At 41.2% G+C, this 17,200-nt stretch overlaps 1 protein-coding gene across 7 annotated transcripts in view; it reads right to left on the reverse strand.

The window, feature by feature from the left end:
- Window positions 1–17,200, reverse strand: part of SRGAP1 (SLIT-ROBO Rho GTPase activating protein 1) — a 253,078-nt gene that overhangs the window by 128,811 nt on the left and 107,067 nt on the right. For all 7 annotated transcript variants that reach the window (XM_073620145.1, XM_073620144.1, XM_073620141.1 and 4 more), the window contains exon 2: window positions 7,631–7,826. In XM_073620145.1, the coding sequence (XP_073476246.1) occupies window positions 7,631–7,826 (196 nt within the window). The remainder of the gene's footprint in view (window positions 1–7,630; window positions 7,827–17,200) is intronic.

Raw genomic sequence — 17,200 nt, forward strand, 5'->3', positions numbered from 1 at the left:
AAATGGCAAAACGGTTTTACCTTAATACAGGGAATGCATTAAAGAAAAAAAAAAAAAAAAAAAAAGTTTTACCTTTAGAATCACTTTAAAAACAGCACGTTATATATATATATAATTTCTCCAAAGAGTTTTATCCCAACACTCCCAGTACAAGGTTATTTTCCTTGCCTTCTAAAAATAAATAACCCAATTTACCGCTGATTATTTTTAAGCACCCTGCCGCTAATTAGGAACACATTAAAATTATTAAAAGATTAACTAAAAAAAAAAACATTTAACGGGTCAAATGAACGTTGCAAGCTACTGGCATCACAGCAAGTATTTGCAGTAATCACCTAAAATGACACTTTCCAGGGTAAGAAAGACTTTTCTTCCCATCTTTCCAGGCTGTGCTTTACTTAATAGTCACTTTCTAAAAGCTAAGCTAACCATGTTCTAAAGCCTAGTGTGACATTTCCAGAAATGCAATTTCTTGAGTACAAGAAAAAGAAACAGATTTCATTACAGACAGTTATATCACTTGCTGATGGTGTGAAAAAAAAAAAAAGTCTGAGAATCTGCCATAAGATAAAAAACAGACCCATCTTGTAGCGGAAATGAGAAATGTTACACGCAGCTTAGTGCCAGCTTTCTCACTCCAATATTGCCAACATATTGCCTGTAATTTTTAGGTTCATAAAACAGATATACACACTGTTCTGCAATCCTTCCAACAATAACTATGGCTGTCATGTGGCCATCGAATAAACCAGACATCGAAATGGGTCATACCAGGTTTTCCGTGATTACCTGTAACATTTAATGGCAACAATTCCTTCCATAATCCTAGTAAAAACTTTCCATTGAGGATGATCTACCACCACTGCATAGGACAGGATGCAGGTCCTTTTTTATTAGGGCTCATTCAGAAGTGCGGCTATCATTTCTGCCCTTCTGAAAAGTGACCCACCATGTTTGACAACTGTTAAGGGGGTGATATGCAGCACCTTCACTACCTGTTTTAACCCTCGAAAATTCTGCACCACTGCATCATCCTATTTGCTTCAATGGGTCGTATTCTGCGGTAGTTTAATTGTTTGCAGCTACATAAGTATAGCCCTGAGCGGCTGTATCTCCTTGTTCAGGTAGGCAGTAAGACCTCATTCACATGGGCTTCAGCTTGTATAAAAGCAGTGTGAACAGCAAGCTTTGACAAAGCATTTGCAGTGCTTTCAGCAAGCTTTGTTAAAGCTTTTAACCACTTGCCGACCATAGACAGTCATATGAAGTCCTTTGTTGGCAGTGGTTATACTGGGATGATACCTGCGGCTACAGGCATCATCCCGGTATTAAAGTATTCAGCCAGCAGTTGCCTTTAATGCAGAAGTGATTCAAGTGGCTAAAAAGCCACACAATCACTTCTGTGGGCTGTAAAAAAAAATTTAAAGCGCCCTGCCACTCCATGTTTATGCGCAAAAGTGAATATATACGCAAGTCCTGTGCATATGTAAATGGTGATCGCACCACATGTGTGAGATATCGCCGCAAACGTCAGAGCAAGAGCAATAATTCTACCACCAGATCGCCTTTGTAACTCTAAACTGGTAACCTGCAAAAAATTTTAAAGCGTCACCTATGGAGATTTCTTTCAGTATCGTAGTTTGGCACCATACCATGGGCATACCCTGCGCATCTGTCCCACCAATGTACCTCCTTTCTCCTCTCCCCCAACACTAAACCCCACCTGCTCATCTTTCCCACCACTGTAACCTCCTCATCTGGCCCAACACTGAACCCCCCCCCCCCTCCCATCTGTCCCCATCACTGTAACCCCCTGCTTTTCTGTCCCACCGCTGAACCCCCTTCTCAACCCTCCTACCGCTGTACCTCCTACACATCTGACCCTCCACTGTACCCCCTTGCTCTTATGTCCCACCACTGTAACTCCCCTGCTCATCTGCCCCATCAATGTACCTCCCTGCACATCTGCTCCACCGCCGTGTCCCCATGATCTTCTGTCTCACTACTGAATCACCTTCTCATCTGTCTTAACACTGAACCCATCTGCTCATCCTCTTTTTTGGCTCACTCACTGGCTTTCCTGGCCCCTCCCTCCTGCCGAGTGCCCCCCCCCCCCCCAAATCAAACAGCTTGCTATGGGGCACCTGAACTGCTGCTCTGTGTGTCCATTCAGACATGGAGCCGTCGGCCATGCCCCCCACTTTCTCACTGGCTCACTAACTTTGATTGACAGCAGCGGGAGCCAATGGCACCCGCTGAGTGTCTCAGCCAATCAGGAGGGAGAGTCCTGGGTCCACACTTCTACCAACAGGTGCCCAGTTCAGAGGGCATTTATCAAGGCTTTGGTTGATCCCAGATATCATCTAAAGCTGTCAGCATAATGACACTGACACTGCACATAGGTGTAGACATTCAAAAACACAGCAACATAATCCTGGGAAAATACCATGCTACAGAAATGTAGCAGATGTCAAAAGAACTCTACAATATGCTAGTTCCAGGGCAGCGAAATTTTGCGTTCACCTCCACTGGAAGGGACACCAGCAAAGTAGAACCAGCTTGCAGTCTACTCTCACTGATGTCAGCGGCATTTTACATCCCTACAATGGGGGAAAAGTGGGCACAAAGAGGAACACACCTCACTAAGTGCACTAGTCCACGTGTACTGCATAAAGTAGTTCTTGTGACAAAACCAAAATAGCCTTTAAGAATATGACTAGGGTAAATGTTGCTCATTCTAGTCATAGAAATTAATCAGATTATTCCAAGAGCTATGTAGAAACTCAGCAAGTTTCATCTGTCATCGGCTTACAACAGTGAAAGCAATGACAAATGATTGCTTTGATTGGTTGTTACAGGTACCTATACTGTTTACATTTCTCTTTGCTATAATAATTGAAGGCCCGTGGCCCTGCTTACACATCAACCACAAATCAATAGAACTGAGACAAAAAAATTGATTTTTATACAACAGGACAAAAGGACCTTGATTTGAAGAAAAAAAACAAAAAAAAACACACCTTTTCTTTTTTTAACCAAGTCTACTTATGAAAGGAATACAGTGCAGCAGTGTTATGAAAGGTCTCTGTCACTTTAGACAGGTATTAGGCAGGAATCAGAACAATTCAGGCATGGCACTTTGCTTCAGCTGTTTCTCCAAGGATGTACAGTATTTACAAATGCAAGCCATACTCCGGTCAACAGCTGGCCACTGACAATATGTTGACAAGTACAAAGCTCGAGCTATTCCAAAGCTAGTACAGATCTCATTATCTCTGCACCCTAGAGTCATTCTAAAGAATATGCCGTCTCACTCAGGAGGATCTCTGCTCTGCTTTGGAAACCTGTACATAATCAAAGAGTTGTAAGGCTGAACTAATTTATGAATCCACAGGACCTTTACACCATTATCAGAGCTGCAGCTTCAATAGAAATATTACATTAAGCAGGATTCACCTGGCTTCTTGCTTGGTTTATCTGCAGTAACCAAGTCTTAAGCACAGAACTGAATGATGATCTGACATAATAAAATAAGGCTTGTTCTGGATAAAGTTATCTTGCTAGACACTCTGCAAACATTACATGCCCCCAACATAATGCACTGCTGCTGTGTAGCTGGATTCCTTTATTGTAAAACAGACTTAAATCATCAACCCCTTGTACACCACATACTAATAAGAATCAAAAGGAGAACTGCAGCTTATGCTGCACCATTTTCAACCAATGCAACAAAGGAGCAACTGGAACCTTCAGGGTCCCGATGCAAGAAACCATAAACGTGGTTATTAAAAGAGACAACCCTCAAACTCCATCTCTGCAGCCTCAGCTGTACAGAATGAACAAACAGGAATAGCTCCGTATAGCGCTTCCCGTTTATTCACAAACTGAAGCATAGTAAACTCAGTCTACTATGCCTCGGTTATGAATGAACAAAGTCAGTGATCGGTACCGATTACTGACTATTCATTAAGACAAGAAAGGAGCCGGTAAATTACACATTTACCGGCCCCTTCCCCGCTCTCTATCCCTGACACATCCCCCACGGCAGGCGGTGGGAGAGGGGAGAGGGCAACCCGAGAGAGCTGCGAGGGATGAGCTGGGGGGGTGAAGGAGTTCACAGGAGCCTGGGAAAGCGGGAGGAGCTATGGGGCGGTCTGTAGTGGAACCAATCGCCTCCATTTTCCTCCTGCAACCGCAGAAATGCATGCCCCCGATGATGTCAATAATGACGAAACACGCTGGGCTGAGCTAAAGCACGTGGACGTTGCCACGCTTGCCTGCAATCTCTGGAATATTTGGATTTGTTTACTACTATGTTTTGCATACACAGCGCTGTTTTTAATAAATGTGTTTTATGGATTTACACTATGTGGGCATATCTGTTTTGATTCTATGAGAAATCTTGTACCATCATCGTGGCCATATATATCTATTATAATCCTGAGGAATCGGAGGTATCATGAGGATTAGATGTAGCCATCTGGGTCTCAGCACCAAATTCTAGGTTATTGTTTACAGGCTTATCTGACTCCGTAATACAGTCCATAGATTCTGGTAAGAATCCATCCAACTACTGGTGATGTCCCATGTGGCGAATATAGAAGCGGACACCCCTCATTATACAGCGGAGGATGACAATCTTAACTGGGACAGTTGTTTTCAACTACGCACATTTTAAAAAGGACTTATCATTTATACAGTTTTTTTTTCACATACGGTTTTCACTCTATTAATGTGGTTTGTATTATCAGTGTGGCAGAATTTATACAGTGCCGCCAATTTGTATTCTTTATATTCACATAAGTCCCCACCCTAAAAGTGCATACATTCTAAGGTCCTATGCCACATGCATACATACTTGCACACACACATACTAGGGCTAATTTAGACAGGAACCATTTAACCTACTAGCAAGCTTTTTGGAGTGTGGGAGTAACCGCAGTACCCGGAGGAAACCCACGCAAGCACAGGCAGAACATGAAAACTCTATGCAGAAAGTGTTGCAATTTTTAAGGGGGGGGTTTGCTCTTTGCCACGCATTCATAGTTAAAAGCAAAGAAGTTAGGCAAGCAATAGAGCAGGGATATGCAATTAGCGGACCTCCAGCTGTTGCAAAACTACAAGTCCCATCATTCCTCTGCCTCTGGGTGTCATGCTTGTGGCTGTCAGAGTCTTGCTATTCCTCATGGGACTTGTAGTTCTGCAACAGCTGGAGGTCCGCTAATTGCATATCCCTGCAATAGAGGAATCAATTTTCCTTCCACCATGGGAAGGAAAGAAAATTGCTTGATTCCTCCATCAACACTGAATGCTTCCCAGAGAACCGGCCAACAGAATGCGATTACTGCAAGCAGCTTTAGTCTCTGGCAGTAATGACATGTAGAAATATCCGGCAGGCTAGTTGTACCCAAGTCGATCAATGGATCAACCTGGGTACAATCAGCTTGCCCGTACATGGATTGAAATTTAACCGATTCCTGCTGAACTGGATGAATTTTGAAGTATGGCCAGCTATATGAATATCAATGTTGATTTATGGCTAGTATATAAACATGATAATCAGGGAGATCCTACTACTATTGAGGCCCGAGAAATGAAGACAGATGCTACTCTGGTCCAGCTGGATAACCAACAATATGCAATATAAAACAGAAGGAATCTCTTTTAGGAGTAAAATAGCACTTTTACATTGTATTTGATTTGAATAAATTTGCAAATTCAATTACTAAAGTTAGCCGACTTAAACTTATTGTATATCAAAAGTATTTCCTCAGTTTTCTTGCGCTTATATTGCAACTAAAAGGCATACAGAGATTTTAAAATATTTTTATGAATGTACAATTATCCTGCATTATGGCACCCAGTTAAAAGCCTCCACCTCTCTTGCCACCTATAAAATACCTCATATTATACTGGAGCTGTTGAAATGTCTTATGCTTTGTCAGAAAATTAGCATACAACTACAGAAGCATACACTACCCACAATGTATACAAGGTACGATGTGTGTGTATGTATATTATTATAAAAACGCAACACTTTTGTGTTTGCCCCCATTTATCATGAGCTGAAAGCAAAGATCTATGATTTTTCTATGTACACAAAAGGCCTATGTACACATAGAGTTGATCAGGTTGTTGATTGTGTCCTGTGGAATGTTGGTCCATTTCTCTTCAATGGCTGTGCAATGTTGTTGGATATTGGCAGGAATTGGAACACGCTGTCGTATACGCGATCCAGAGCATCCCAAACATGCTCAATGGGTGACATGTGCGGCGAGCATGGTGGCCATGCAAGAACTGGGATGTTTTCAGCTTCCAGGAATTGTGTACTGATACTTGCAACACGGGGCCGTGCATTATCATGCTGCAACATGAGGTGATGGTCGTGGATGAATGGCACAACAATGGGCCTCAGGATTTCGTCATGGAATCTCTGTGCATTCAAAATGCCATCAATAAAATACACCTGTGTTCGTTGTCCATAGCATACGCCTGCCCATACCATAACCCCACCGCCACCATTGGCCACTCTATCCACAACGTTGACATCAGCAAACCACTCACCCACATGATCCCATACACACTGTCTGCCATCTGCCCTTTACAGTGAAAACCAGTATTCATCCGTGAAGAGAACACCTCTCCAAAGTGCCAGACGCCATTGAATATGAGCATTTGCCCACTCAAGTTGGTTACGACGATGAACTGCAGTCAGGTCGAGACCCCGATGAGGACGATGAGCATGCAGATCAGCTTCCCTGAGACGGTTTCTGATAGTTTGTGCAGAAATTCTTTGGTTATGCAAACCGATTGTTGCAGCAGCTGTCCCGGTGGGTGGTCTCAGACGATCTTGGAGGTGAAGATGCTGGATGTGGAAGTCCTGGACTGGTGTGGTTACACGTGGTCTGCGGTTGTGAGGCTGGTTGGATGTACTGCCAAATTCTCTGAAACGCCTTTGCAGACGGCTTATGGCAGAAAAATTCAATGGCAACAGCTCTGGTGGAAATTCCTGCAGTCAACATGCCAATTGCATGCTACATCTGTGGCATTGTGCTGTGTGATAAAACTGCACATTTTAGAGTGGCCTTTGATTGTAGCCAGCCTAAGGCACACCTGTGCAATAATCATGCTGTCTAATCAACATCAGGATATGCTACACCTGTAAGGTGGATGGATTATCTCGGCAAAGGGGAAGTGCTCACTAACACAGATTTAAGACAGATTTGTGAACAATATTTGAGAGAAATAGGCCTTTTGTGTACACAGAAAAAGTTGTAGATCTTTGCGTTCAGCTCATGATCAATAGGGGCAAACACAAAAGTGTTGCATATATATATATATATATATATATATATATATATATATATATATATATATATATATATATATATATATACACATATATATATATATATATATATATATATACACATACATATACACATATACATACATACATATACACACACATATACACAGGTCATTGTACCAATCACATATAGCATTACGAGTACAAACGCATCATGTCTTTACTGCTATGAAGGATATCAGACCTAGTTCGATACCAGAAGCTGCATGTGCAGCTACAGATGGGGGATATAGAGATAATGCATAGATGGCTCTCTCTTACTTGTACTGTTGATGATCCTTTGTGCTTCTTGTCTTGGCCATAAACCTCTCGGCAAGCTTTTCCAGATTACGGGAATACTCAGTCTCAATTTCTGCTTTCTTGCGGAAGAAGTCCTGTAGGTCCTGGAGAAGCTGAACTCTCATCTCTGTCTGTTGCTCCAAGCATTTCTGTTGTTCTACCAGCTGAGCTCTAATCTCTGCAAAGGGACACAAACAAAAATTAAGTTTAAAAAAAAAAACTTGTATCAATCTACTGCAGAAATAAAAGCAGTGCTTGTCTAATAAAATGATGTTAAAATGTTTAAAAAGAGCTAATGGCTGATATTAAAGTGGTTATAAAAGGCAAAATGTATTTTTTTTTTAATCTTAAAAAAAAGCTTTCAAATGTTGATTGCCTGCCTGCCCGTCCCCCCCAGAGCACCCCTTAAACACTTGTCCGAGCCCAATCCCGACCTAGTGGTGTGCCCATCTGCAGCAGCTCTTCTTTCACTCTCTTCTCATAGAATATTCAGCAGCAGCGGGAGACATTGGCTCCTTCTGATCTCAGTCATCACCTGTAAGGAGGGAGCAGGGACAAGACTGAGCCGTGCTGTGTGTCTGTAGACACACACACACAGCCCGGCACAGGAGCGAGCCCACACTCCAACAGTGATTCTCCAGTTAAAATGAATTATTTAATTGTTGTAATCCAGCAAAGTAAGCCGGAAGACAAATGGTAACCTTTTATCGAAAGGGCACCCTCACTCTATCAGACAATTAGCATATTTTATTCTATCATACTAATTTTTCAGTGTTTGGATTACAAATGATCATTCGGTCAAAAAAAAAATGCTTTTGGCATCACCGGTGATCTAGCTGGTTGAACGATCCCCCCCCCCCCCCCCCCCCATCTTTAATTATTTTTACTGGAAGAGATGGACTCAACTAGAGGCTCACATGTGGTCCATTTTACCCCATCTGAGAAGGCATTCTGTCCGTTGATCACAATGGCACTTTTTGAAGTCTGGATGATCATCACAGAGAAGGCCTGACCCTTGCATAGCATAAAAGGAATTGTTGCTGTTGAAGGTTAATTAGCTGACGAAAGGCAAACCCCTGAATGTACCAATACCATTTCTGGGTACTGCTGTATAATTAGTAGTAAACTAACTGACCTGTGTGGCAGACGCAGACTACTGGGCCACCTGTTGCCTCTTATGTAATGCCGGGGAGTAGGCAGTCACAATGCACTCATGGATTCAATCTCCTTTCAGAAAACAGCATCGCAACCAAATTTGGCTATACACTAGAAGTATTTTGTTAAAAATTTTTTAAGAATGTTTGATTTTCTAATTATTAGTGAGGTCAAACCAACGTTCGTTTTTGAGCATAGTGACGAGAATTTTTTTTTCTAAAAAAGCAGAATAACTTTTTTTGGGAAATTACTTTCCAATTATGAATTTTCATTCATGAAATTACATTCATTCATTCTATAACCAATTGTTAAAAGCAAACACAATTTTTGAAGAGGGTGAAGAAGGGTTGAGGGTGTTGGGTGGGGGAAGCTAACCCCGGAGTATAAAGGTTTGCATTGAGAGTTTAGAAGATAATTTTTTAAACTTGGGGAACCTGAAGAAACAATCCAAGTAGTCCATGTAGGCCCATAGAAGGGGACACAGGTTTATGTGTGTCCATCATCATTTCAAAGATCTGCAAGACATTGGTCCTAAAGTCAGGAATCAATGGGCAGGGCAACCATGTGAGTAACATTGTACCCATAACCCTTTCACATCTCCAGCATGTGTCAGGGGTGGAGGGGAATATCCTATGAAGAGTTGTAGGGGATTGAAATTTTGAAGTACTTTTGAACAACGTTCTCTAGTCATTGAATGCACAAATAATTTTTGTACAAATGTTTGTATGAACATTTGTTTGAAAACCTACTCGTGTACAGCCGGCTTAACGTATAACTGAGGCAAAACCTTTTTTTTTAGTTTTGGATAGAGTGGAGAGGGATTAGAACTCTGGTCAGTTTTTATTGCTGTCTGTGCCCCTTTTAAGGAGATTCACCCAATTTGTCCCATTTACCATTATCATTTACAGTGAAAGTAAAAGAAAATCCCAAATTTTGGATTGTCCCCAGAAAAGTAATAGGGGGAAATCTTCCAATGGGGACACTAGTACTGGAGACCTGGGGGGTCCCCAAGGAATTCCCTTAATTTGAAGGAATTTTCTCTCACTTCCTGTTTGGCTATGGGACAGGAAATTGAGGGAAATCTGGGACATAGATGGTGCTGGAAATCTGACAGGGGTTATTACCCTCCCTTGCTCTATCCAAAATGAAAAAAAAAAAAAAAGAGTTTGCCTATAGTTCAACTTTAAGCTATGGCATGCTCCTTGTTAATTAAGGCTTCACTGGCCTAGCTAAAATATCCAATAATAACTTGAAAGCGCATTGTAAACCAAAAAATTAACTTCCATTTAGTCTGACATTGAAAGCTTTTTGTTATATCCGTTTGAGAAGTGCAAAAAACTGTGGATCCTGTCAAATTCAGAACGGTCCTCTGCACCCTTCCTGTGTTATCTCAGAGAGGCTATTTAAAACTCCACATACTTATCTTGAACAACAGAATGATTTGATTTTATATTGTAGAGATCTGAGAGCAGGAGTGGTTGAATAGTTTAAACAAAAGATCCAGAGCTGACAACACTGAAGGCAATCACCATGGATTGAAATTTGGCTAGTTCAGTAGAGACTGACCGAATTTCAATCCACGTATGGGCAAGGCTGGTTGTACAGAAGTCGATCACCCAATCAACTGCCACCAGCTATAGCCAACAGCACTGATCAGTATATTCTGGCAGTGGGAAGGCTACCCGCTGTCAGAATTCAAAGAATCAGTGGGAAGGACGCCTCCTCAATATTAAGTGTGTGGATGCGGGCATCAGGTAATTTTTTTTCCGCTCAACCCACTGGTTGAATGAAAAAAAAAAAATATGAATGCTATATTGCCAACCTAAGTCCACAAAATTGCTGTGTATTGACAGCCCACAATAGGACTTAAAAGCCAAATGCTGGTATTTTTTTCTCTGTTTGCAGGAATGAAACACAGAGAAATGTGCATGTATTGCAGAGGTGTAATGAATACGTATTTTTTTTTCCATGTGAATTTGAGAACCCTTTGCTCTCTCTTTTGAGCCAGTAACCTGCTTCTGAAACTCCAAGCCAAGAAGTTAAAAGCTCCAGTTTCGCTTTTATCCTGACTGTACAATGGAGTACATGCTTGCACAGCCAACAAGGAGATGTTAAAGTATTACTAAAACCAGTAATATGAAAAGAGTTCATCCGCCCACCCCCACAGTGCCCACAGCTTATAAATCCTCTTCATTAAAATACTGCCACCATAAAATATACCTTTTTGGATGATCTGCATACCACGTTTACATGATAAACTGCACAGTTTCTCCAGTGCTGAGAGTTCAGGTAGGAGGAGATTTCCACTACAGCCTGTATACATGCCCACATGTGTGATGTCACTATCATGTGACCTGATAGCAGCATAAAAAACAACTGAGCATGTGCATGTCAGCTACCCTGCCTGTGTTAGCTGGCCTTCCCCAGATAGACAGTGAGGGGGGGGGGGAGATCTGTGCATACAGGATAATACAAACAACCTGTTTACCCAATGCAAAGGATTAACCCCTTTAAGTTCCACAGTGAGTATTGTTCTGTCCACCAGATGTTTTGCTGATTATTTGTACCTTATTTGTACCCGTGCTGTTAAATTTACATGCAAAATGTGTAATTTACTTAAGACAATCATATGTGGTGTGCAGGCTCCATCTAGCGTTCCTTTTTGGTATTGCTGCAGCTCTGTTTATCTGTTTATTTGTATGTGTAGTTGAGGGAGTTGTCAGCAAGCAGGAAATTCTGGGTAGACAGTAAGTCAACCATCCACCATTCTTTTCAACACATTGCAAGAAGCAAGTCATGTATTTCTCTATCGTCATCAACCCTTAGAGAACTTAAAAAGTATGTTTTTATTATCTTATCTTGGACTGTATATCGTTGGTTATGCAATGTATGCTGTATTGTATGCAATATTGTACTTATTGAGGTCTATTTCAGTTATTTTGTAGTTTCACCTGGCTTGTTCTAATAAAACTGAGATCAAAGAAATATGGTAACTACAGTTATTGGGATAAGAAGGTTTAACTAGCTGTCCCAGAGACAGAACAAGTATAACAAGCATGCTATGCTGCATATACAGACTGATTTTACTGTTGTGGGTTTATTAACACAATAACTATTCCCTACCAGTATTGGTCTAAAAAAGACACTAAAGAACAATAAAAGATGTTAAAGCCCTATTTTGGGCTACTACCCAAGGAAGGAGTCAAGCGGCAAGTAAACAGAAGAGGAGGAGACTTGGAGCTATGACATGTCACCAGCGATTCAGGCAAGTAAAAAAAAGGGTACCCAATAATCGAAAAATCAATCAGCGCAATCCTCATGTAACCACCTATACAATAATAACTAAAAAGGAAAATCCAGTAGCCGCTATCACTTAAAGTGCTTTCACTACACCGAACAGAATATATAAAAAAACTCAAAACAAGTGCTGCGCTAATAAATGTGTATTAGGGCGATCCAGTGCCAATTACAAACCAAATTATAATCTAAACAAAATTACCACATTATTTAAAATAAAACACAAAAATAAAGTCCATAAAAATATTTGAAATAATGACTTGCTGTGACAAAAAACAAAAAAACAAAAACAAAAAACCATCCACCAGGAAGTGCAAAAAAAAAAAAAAAAAAAAATTTAAAAAGTGCTAGTGTGCCTCCACCAGTGGGTCAAAATCACCAGTTCCCCTCTGGGGACGAGAGATTAATATGGCATGGTGTAGGTGCTTAAGTCTTCTACCAATCACACTTCCTTTGGCCGGCTTGATGAGCCTCGTTACCTCTCACGAGTGACGGATATATGGATGAAATAATGGCAGAATCTAGTGCTCTCCATATACATTAAATTTATTTTCCACATAAAACAAGGTGTAAAAAAAAGAAAAGAAAAGAAAAACTTACAAATGTGGCACTTCAAGCAGTGCTATCTGAACAGGCATGGAACCGTCAGTTTCTCATAAACGAGATGGCCGTGATGTGACGGTGGCATGTAGGCTCCGACCCCTCCTTCAGTAGGGGTGGGGCTAAGATGCCACTTGGATAAAGGATTTTTTTTTTACCCAGTGATCAGAGATAGAGGGGAGTGAGTGGAGGTTGAAAATTATCCTAAAGCGGGGCTTTAACAGACAGCTCTACGAGAACAGTTTAAATGCTGCGATGGAAAGTATCATTTGGTACAGCTGCCACCACAGACCCTTTGATCTATATTAGTAATGGAAGCCTTCAGAAAATAAAGAATATTAGTTCTGGCATTTCTTTCCTACATGTAAAAATCATTTTGCTAGAAAATTACTCAGAACTTCCAAACATATTTTTTTTTTAGCAGAGACCCTAGGGAATAAAATGGCAGTCTTTGCATTTTTTTTATGTCACACAGTATATGAGCAATTTTTCAAAACGCTATTTTTTGGGGAAAAAAAAAAAAACATTTTCATGAATAAAAAAAGAAAAAACACAATATTTAGCCCAATTTTTTATACAATGTGAAAGATTATGTTACGCCGAGTAAATGGATACCAAACATGTCATGCTTTACAGTTGCGGACACTCGTGGAATGGTGCCAAACTACAGTACTTAAAAAATCTCCATAGGCCACGTTTTACGGAGAGATCTGGGGTCTATAAGTCCCCATATCTCTTTTCTATGCTGGAAAGCCTGAGATAAAAAAAAAAAAAAAAAAAAAAAAAAACTCCGGCTTTCCAGCTAAAAAAATTGGCAGCGTTTACATTTGCCAGAGCCGGATGTCACTTCTGGTCATAGAGATGACTGAGGACCATCTGGTCTCCAGCCAGTTCTATAGTGAACTGCCGGACTCAGTTGCCGGCTCCCTGATCGCACGGGAGAGACTGGAGAAGCAGGGAGGGGGGGGGGGGGGGGGGGGTGTCCTGTAAAAGCAAATCAAGCAGTTAAACAGCCGCTATGATGTCTTTAACATTGCAGGGAATCACCGGCTAAAAAAAAATAAAAATAAAAAAGGATATCTGGCTGCAGGCATCATCCAGATAGTTTCACTTCAAGTCCCCAACATCAACTGGGGGGAAAGTGGTTAAAGAGTAACTCCACTTTTGTTGAGAAAAAAAAAACATTTCCCTCTGGGTGATCTATGTACATTGCAAGGATTTTAACAAACTTTGTTGCAGATTGCTACCTTTTGTTATGAAGAAATCATAGTTTGTTTCTCTGTGCCCATAATGGGAGTGGTTTCAAAATTATTGACCAGCTATACATGCAGGGCTCTAAAAAGGAAAATTTCATGGTTGGCATCCCTTTAGAGGGAATGTACCAAAATTGACATTTGTGTTGCAGAGGATGCCAAAAATACAACTTGCATCTTAGTGCAGACTTCTGGGAAAATCAGTGAGCCAATCACACAAGCAGGAAATTAGGTTTCTAGGGGGGGGGGGGGGGGTGTTCTGTACATATTGTGTCCAGAACACCTCCAGGTTGCCATAATATTACATTGCTGAAGATTGAAAAGGAAAGGTCATGTTTAACAACATTCAATTGCAATAGGACTTGTGTCGCGACTGTATATGCTTTTTTGTGCCATATGAAAGTGGAGTTACCCTTTAACAAGTAGAACTAAAAGATTTGAACTTGAAAATGGCATCCCAATTAGGTGACCTTAGACAGTGGTTCCAGCTACTTACGACCTTCAGATTCTTATATCAACACCTCAGCACATTAGAGCTTACACAAATAACATTTGTGCACAAGAAGACACCTATTAATAAACCAACATCGCTTGTGTATTTTTTCATCTGGTACAAGAAAGAGCGAGCCTCATTTATCTGAAATAAAGGTGGTATGAAATTACCACATCAACTAACTGTGGTGTCCTGAAAAAAAAAAAAACAAAAAAAAAAACAAAAAACACATTCTTTCAAATTCTGTCTTCCATGACACCTGCCAGTTGGCATGAGCTACATGGCATGTGGTCATTTTTATGTACTGCTTGTATTTCTAAATAAGCAGTTTAACAGCAGTATGGATGCTCAGATGTATCTAGAACAAGTGTGCTCTAGAAAAGCTTCAGGCTCAGCAGATACTTCTCATTGGAATCACATGCTTCAATGTCTCTTGGCTGCTCCCAGATTAACCAAAGGTTTAAGATAGAAAAGAATTAGAGCTCAAATTTGCATTTATTAGGAACACATTGCTCCCATTAGCAATATATTTTCCCAACAAAAGAACGGTTATTCTAGGTCAGTGTTTCTGAACTCACCTTCACCCTTAAAGGAGATCGACGGTCACATCACACACTCCATTTATAACATGAGTCTGTCTGTTGGTCATCTCCTTCAACTCCCTGAATTCACTGCATGCTTTGCAGCTTCTACGCTGCTGTTTACTTTCAACTTCTAAAAGGACTATATATCCCATGGTGCCTTGCTGCCTGCAAGCTGTGATTTCTGTTCTGACTCCGCCACCCGACACTCCTCCTCTCAGTACCTCTGTAGTTCAGAAGACAGGCTCTGTGAATTGTGACACAGAAGTGCCTAAGCACAGGGGATAGTGAATATGGGTCACAAACAATTAAATAAAGTAAATGTATGGGATGATTCTCAAAATTTACAAACCTCAAGATTCCAAACAATCCCCATTTACATACCGACCTCGTACTTTAGGAAGCTTGGTCGGTTGTTCTCCAGTTTTTATTTTGGGGTGCGGCTTGTCCCAAGATAAAATATGAAACCCTATCTCTCCCAAAAGCTGGGGGAGGGGGGCTGGTGTCCCAGATGCTTCTCTGTACCACAAAGCAGTGGTACTCACGCATATTGTGGACTGTTTTCACCATACTGCATCCAAACTCTGGGTCCAGCTAGAATGAGCTCTGCACTCTACCGTGGACTCCCGCGGTTTGTCGTAAGGATCTGTCTCTTGACTGACCTTACCCTCCAGACACTTCAAATTTGGGGACCGACTGAACTCAGCTGGTACCCTATACAAACTGTTGGGACCCATGACTCCCTTCTTTGGGGCCCCTGCCTTCCCTCCAACCATGAGTAGGTTGGAGTTTGGACCTTGGCACAAGGATGAATGTAGGAGACTTGCCCAAGTCCTTCGTGCAGATCCATCCCTGATGACAGATTTTCCTTCTCAATCGCTCTCTAATACCCCGAAGCATTGGCTTCAGAGATGACAAGTCCTATCATATATTCGTAGCTTTCCCTTTGTTGGACATTCTATCCAAACCATCGAGATTTGAGGATATGCTCCTGCAGGCCGCCCGCCCCCCCCCCCCGACCCATGTAGTCTCTAAACTTTACTCTCTACTACTCAACGTCTCTTCTCCTGACCTCCCACCATTTACGCAGACTTGGGAATCAGAACTGCAGCATCTTATATCACGCATAGACTGGCAAAAATGCTTCATTTTGACACATAAGCTCTCTTTAGCAACCAAAACCCAATAGAAAGGGTTTACATTCGTGACTAGATGGTACAGATGCCCTGCAACTATAAGACACTTCAACCCATCCCTACTGGACACTTGCTAGAAAGGTCTGTCTTCTAGAGGTACAATACTATACAAGATTCTGGGCCCTCTAAAAACAATTAAAAAAAAAAGAAGACGTGCACAGACAGTGATCCCCTGACACTGAAAAGCGACAGATATGACCTCCCAAAGCGATTGGGCAATTGCAGTGGATCACATTAAATACCTGGAATGTCTGTTGGTCCAGGAAAATTGTAAAGAGGAGCAATTCTTCTTTACTTGGAATTCTTGGTCCAGGTTTTGCTACTCCACGTTGTTTGTACCGTGGGCTGAGGGCGAACCAGATATCACTGCACCTTAGCCTAGATGGCGTGTCCCCCTTCTTTCCTCCTTAACTCTGATGCTAGTCTCCTTCCTTTCTAAATATTTAGCCTTTATATGTTTTGCTCAAATTAAAACTGCTTTGGAAGCATAAGCAACGTAATGCTTCCCCTCCCTACGGCACAATATGTGATCCTTATGGTGTTTGCTTTCCGCAAGAAATAGGGGGTTATTTACTAAAACTGGAGTGCAAAATCTGGTGCAGCTCTACATAGGAACCAATCAGCTGCCAGGTTTTATTGTCAAAGCTTAAATGAACAAGCTTAAGTTAGAAGCCGATTGGCTACCATGCAGAGCTGCACCAGATTTTGCTCTCCAGTTTTAGTAAATAAACCCCAGTTTCTCTCTACCATACAAATTACTTCATTGTTTAAGAATACATTTTGATACCACTTATGATACTGATGCCTTTATGTGCTAGCTATTAATACGTATATACCTTTCCCTGTTACACTTTATAACCTGTTTGATAACCAAAAACAAAGGCCATCTTGACCTGCGTGGAACTGTCATTTTCGGATTTCATTTAATGGATAATTCTGTTTCATTGTGTTAACTCTTATGTATGTTATAATTGGTC

Source organism: Aquarana catesbeiana, linkage group LG03 (genome assembly GCF_042186555.1).
Source record: "Aquarana catesbeiana isolate 2022-GZ linkage group LG03, ASM4218655v1, whole genome shotgun sequence".
NCBI lineage: Eukaryota > Metazoa > Chordata > Amphibia > Anura > Ranidae > Aquarana > Aquarana catesbeiana.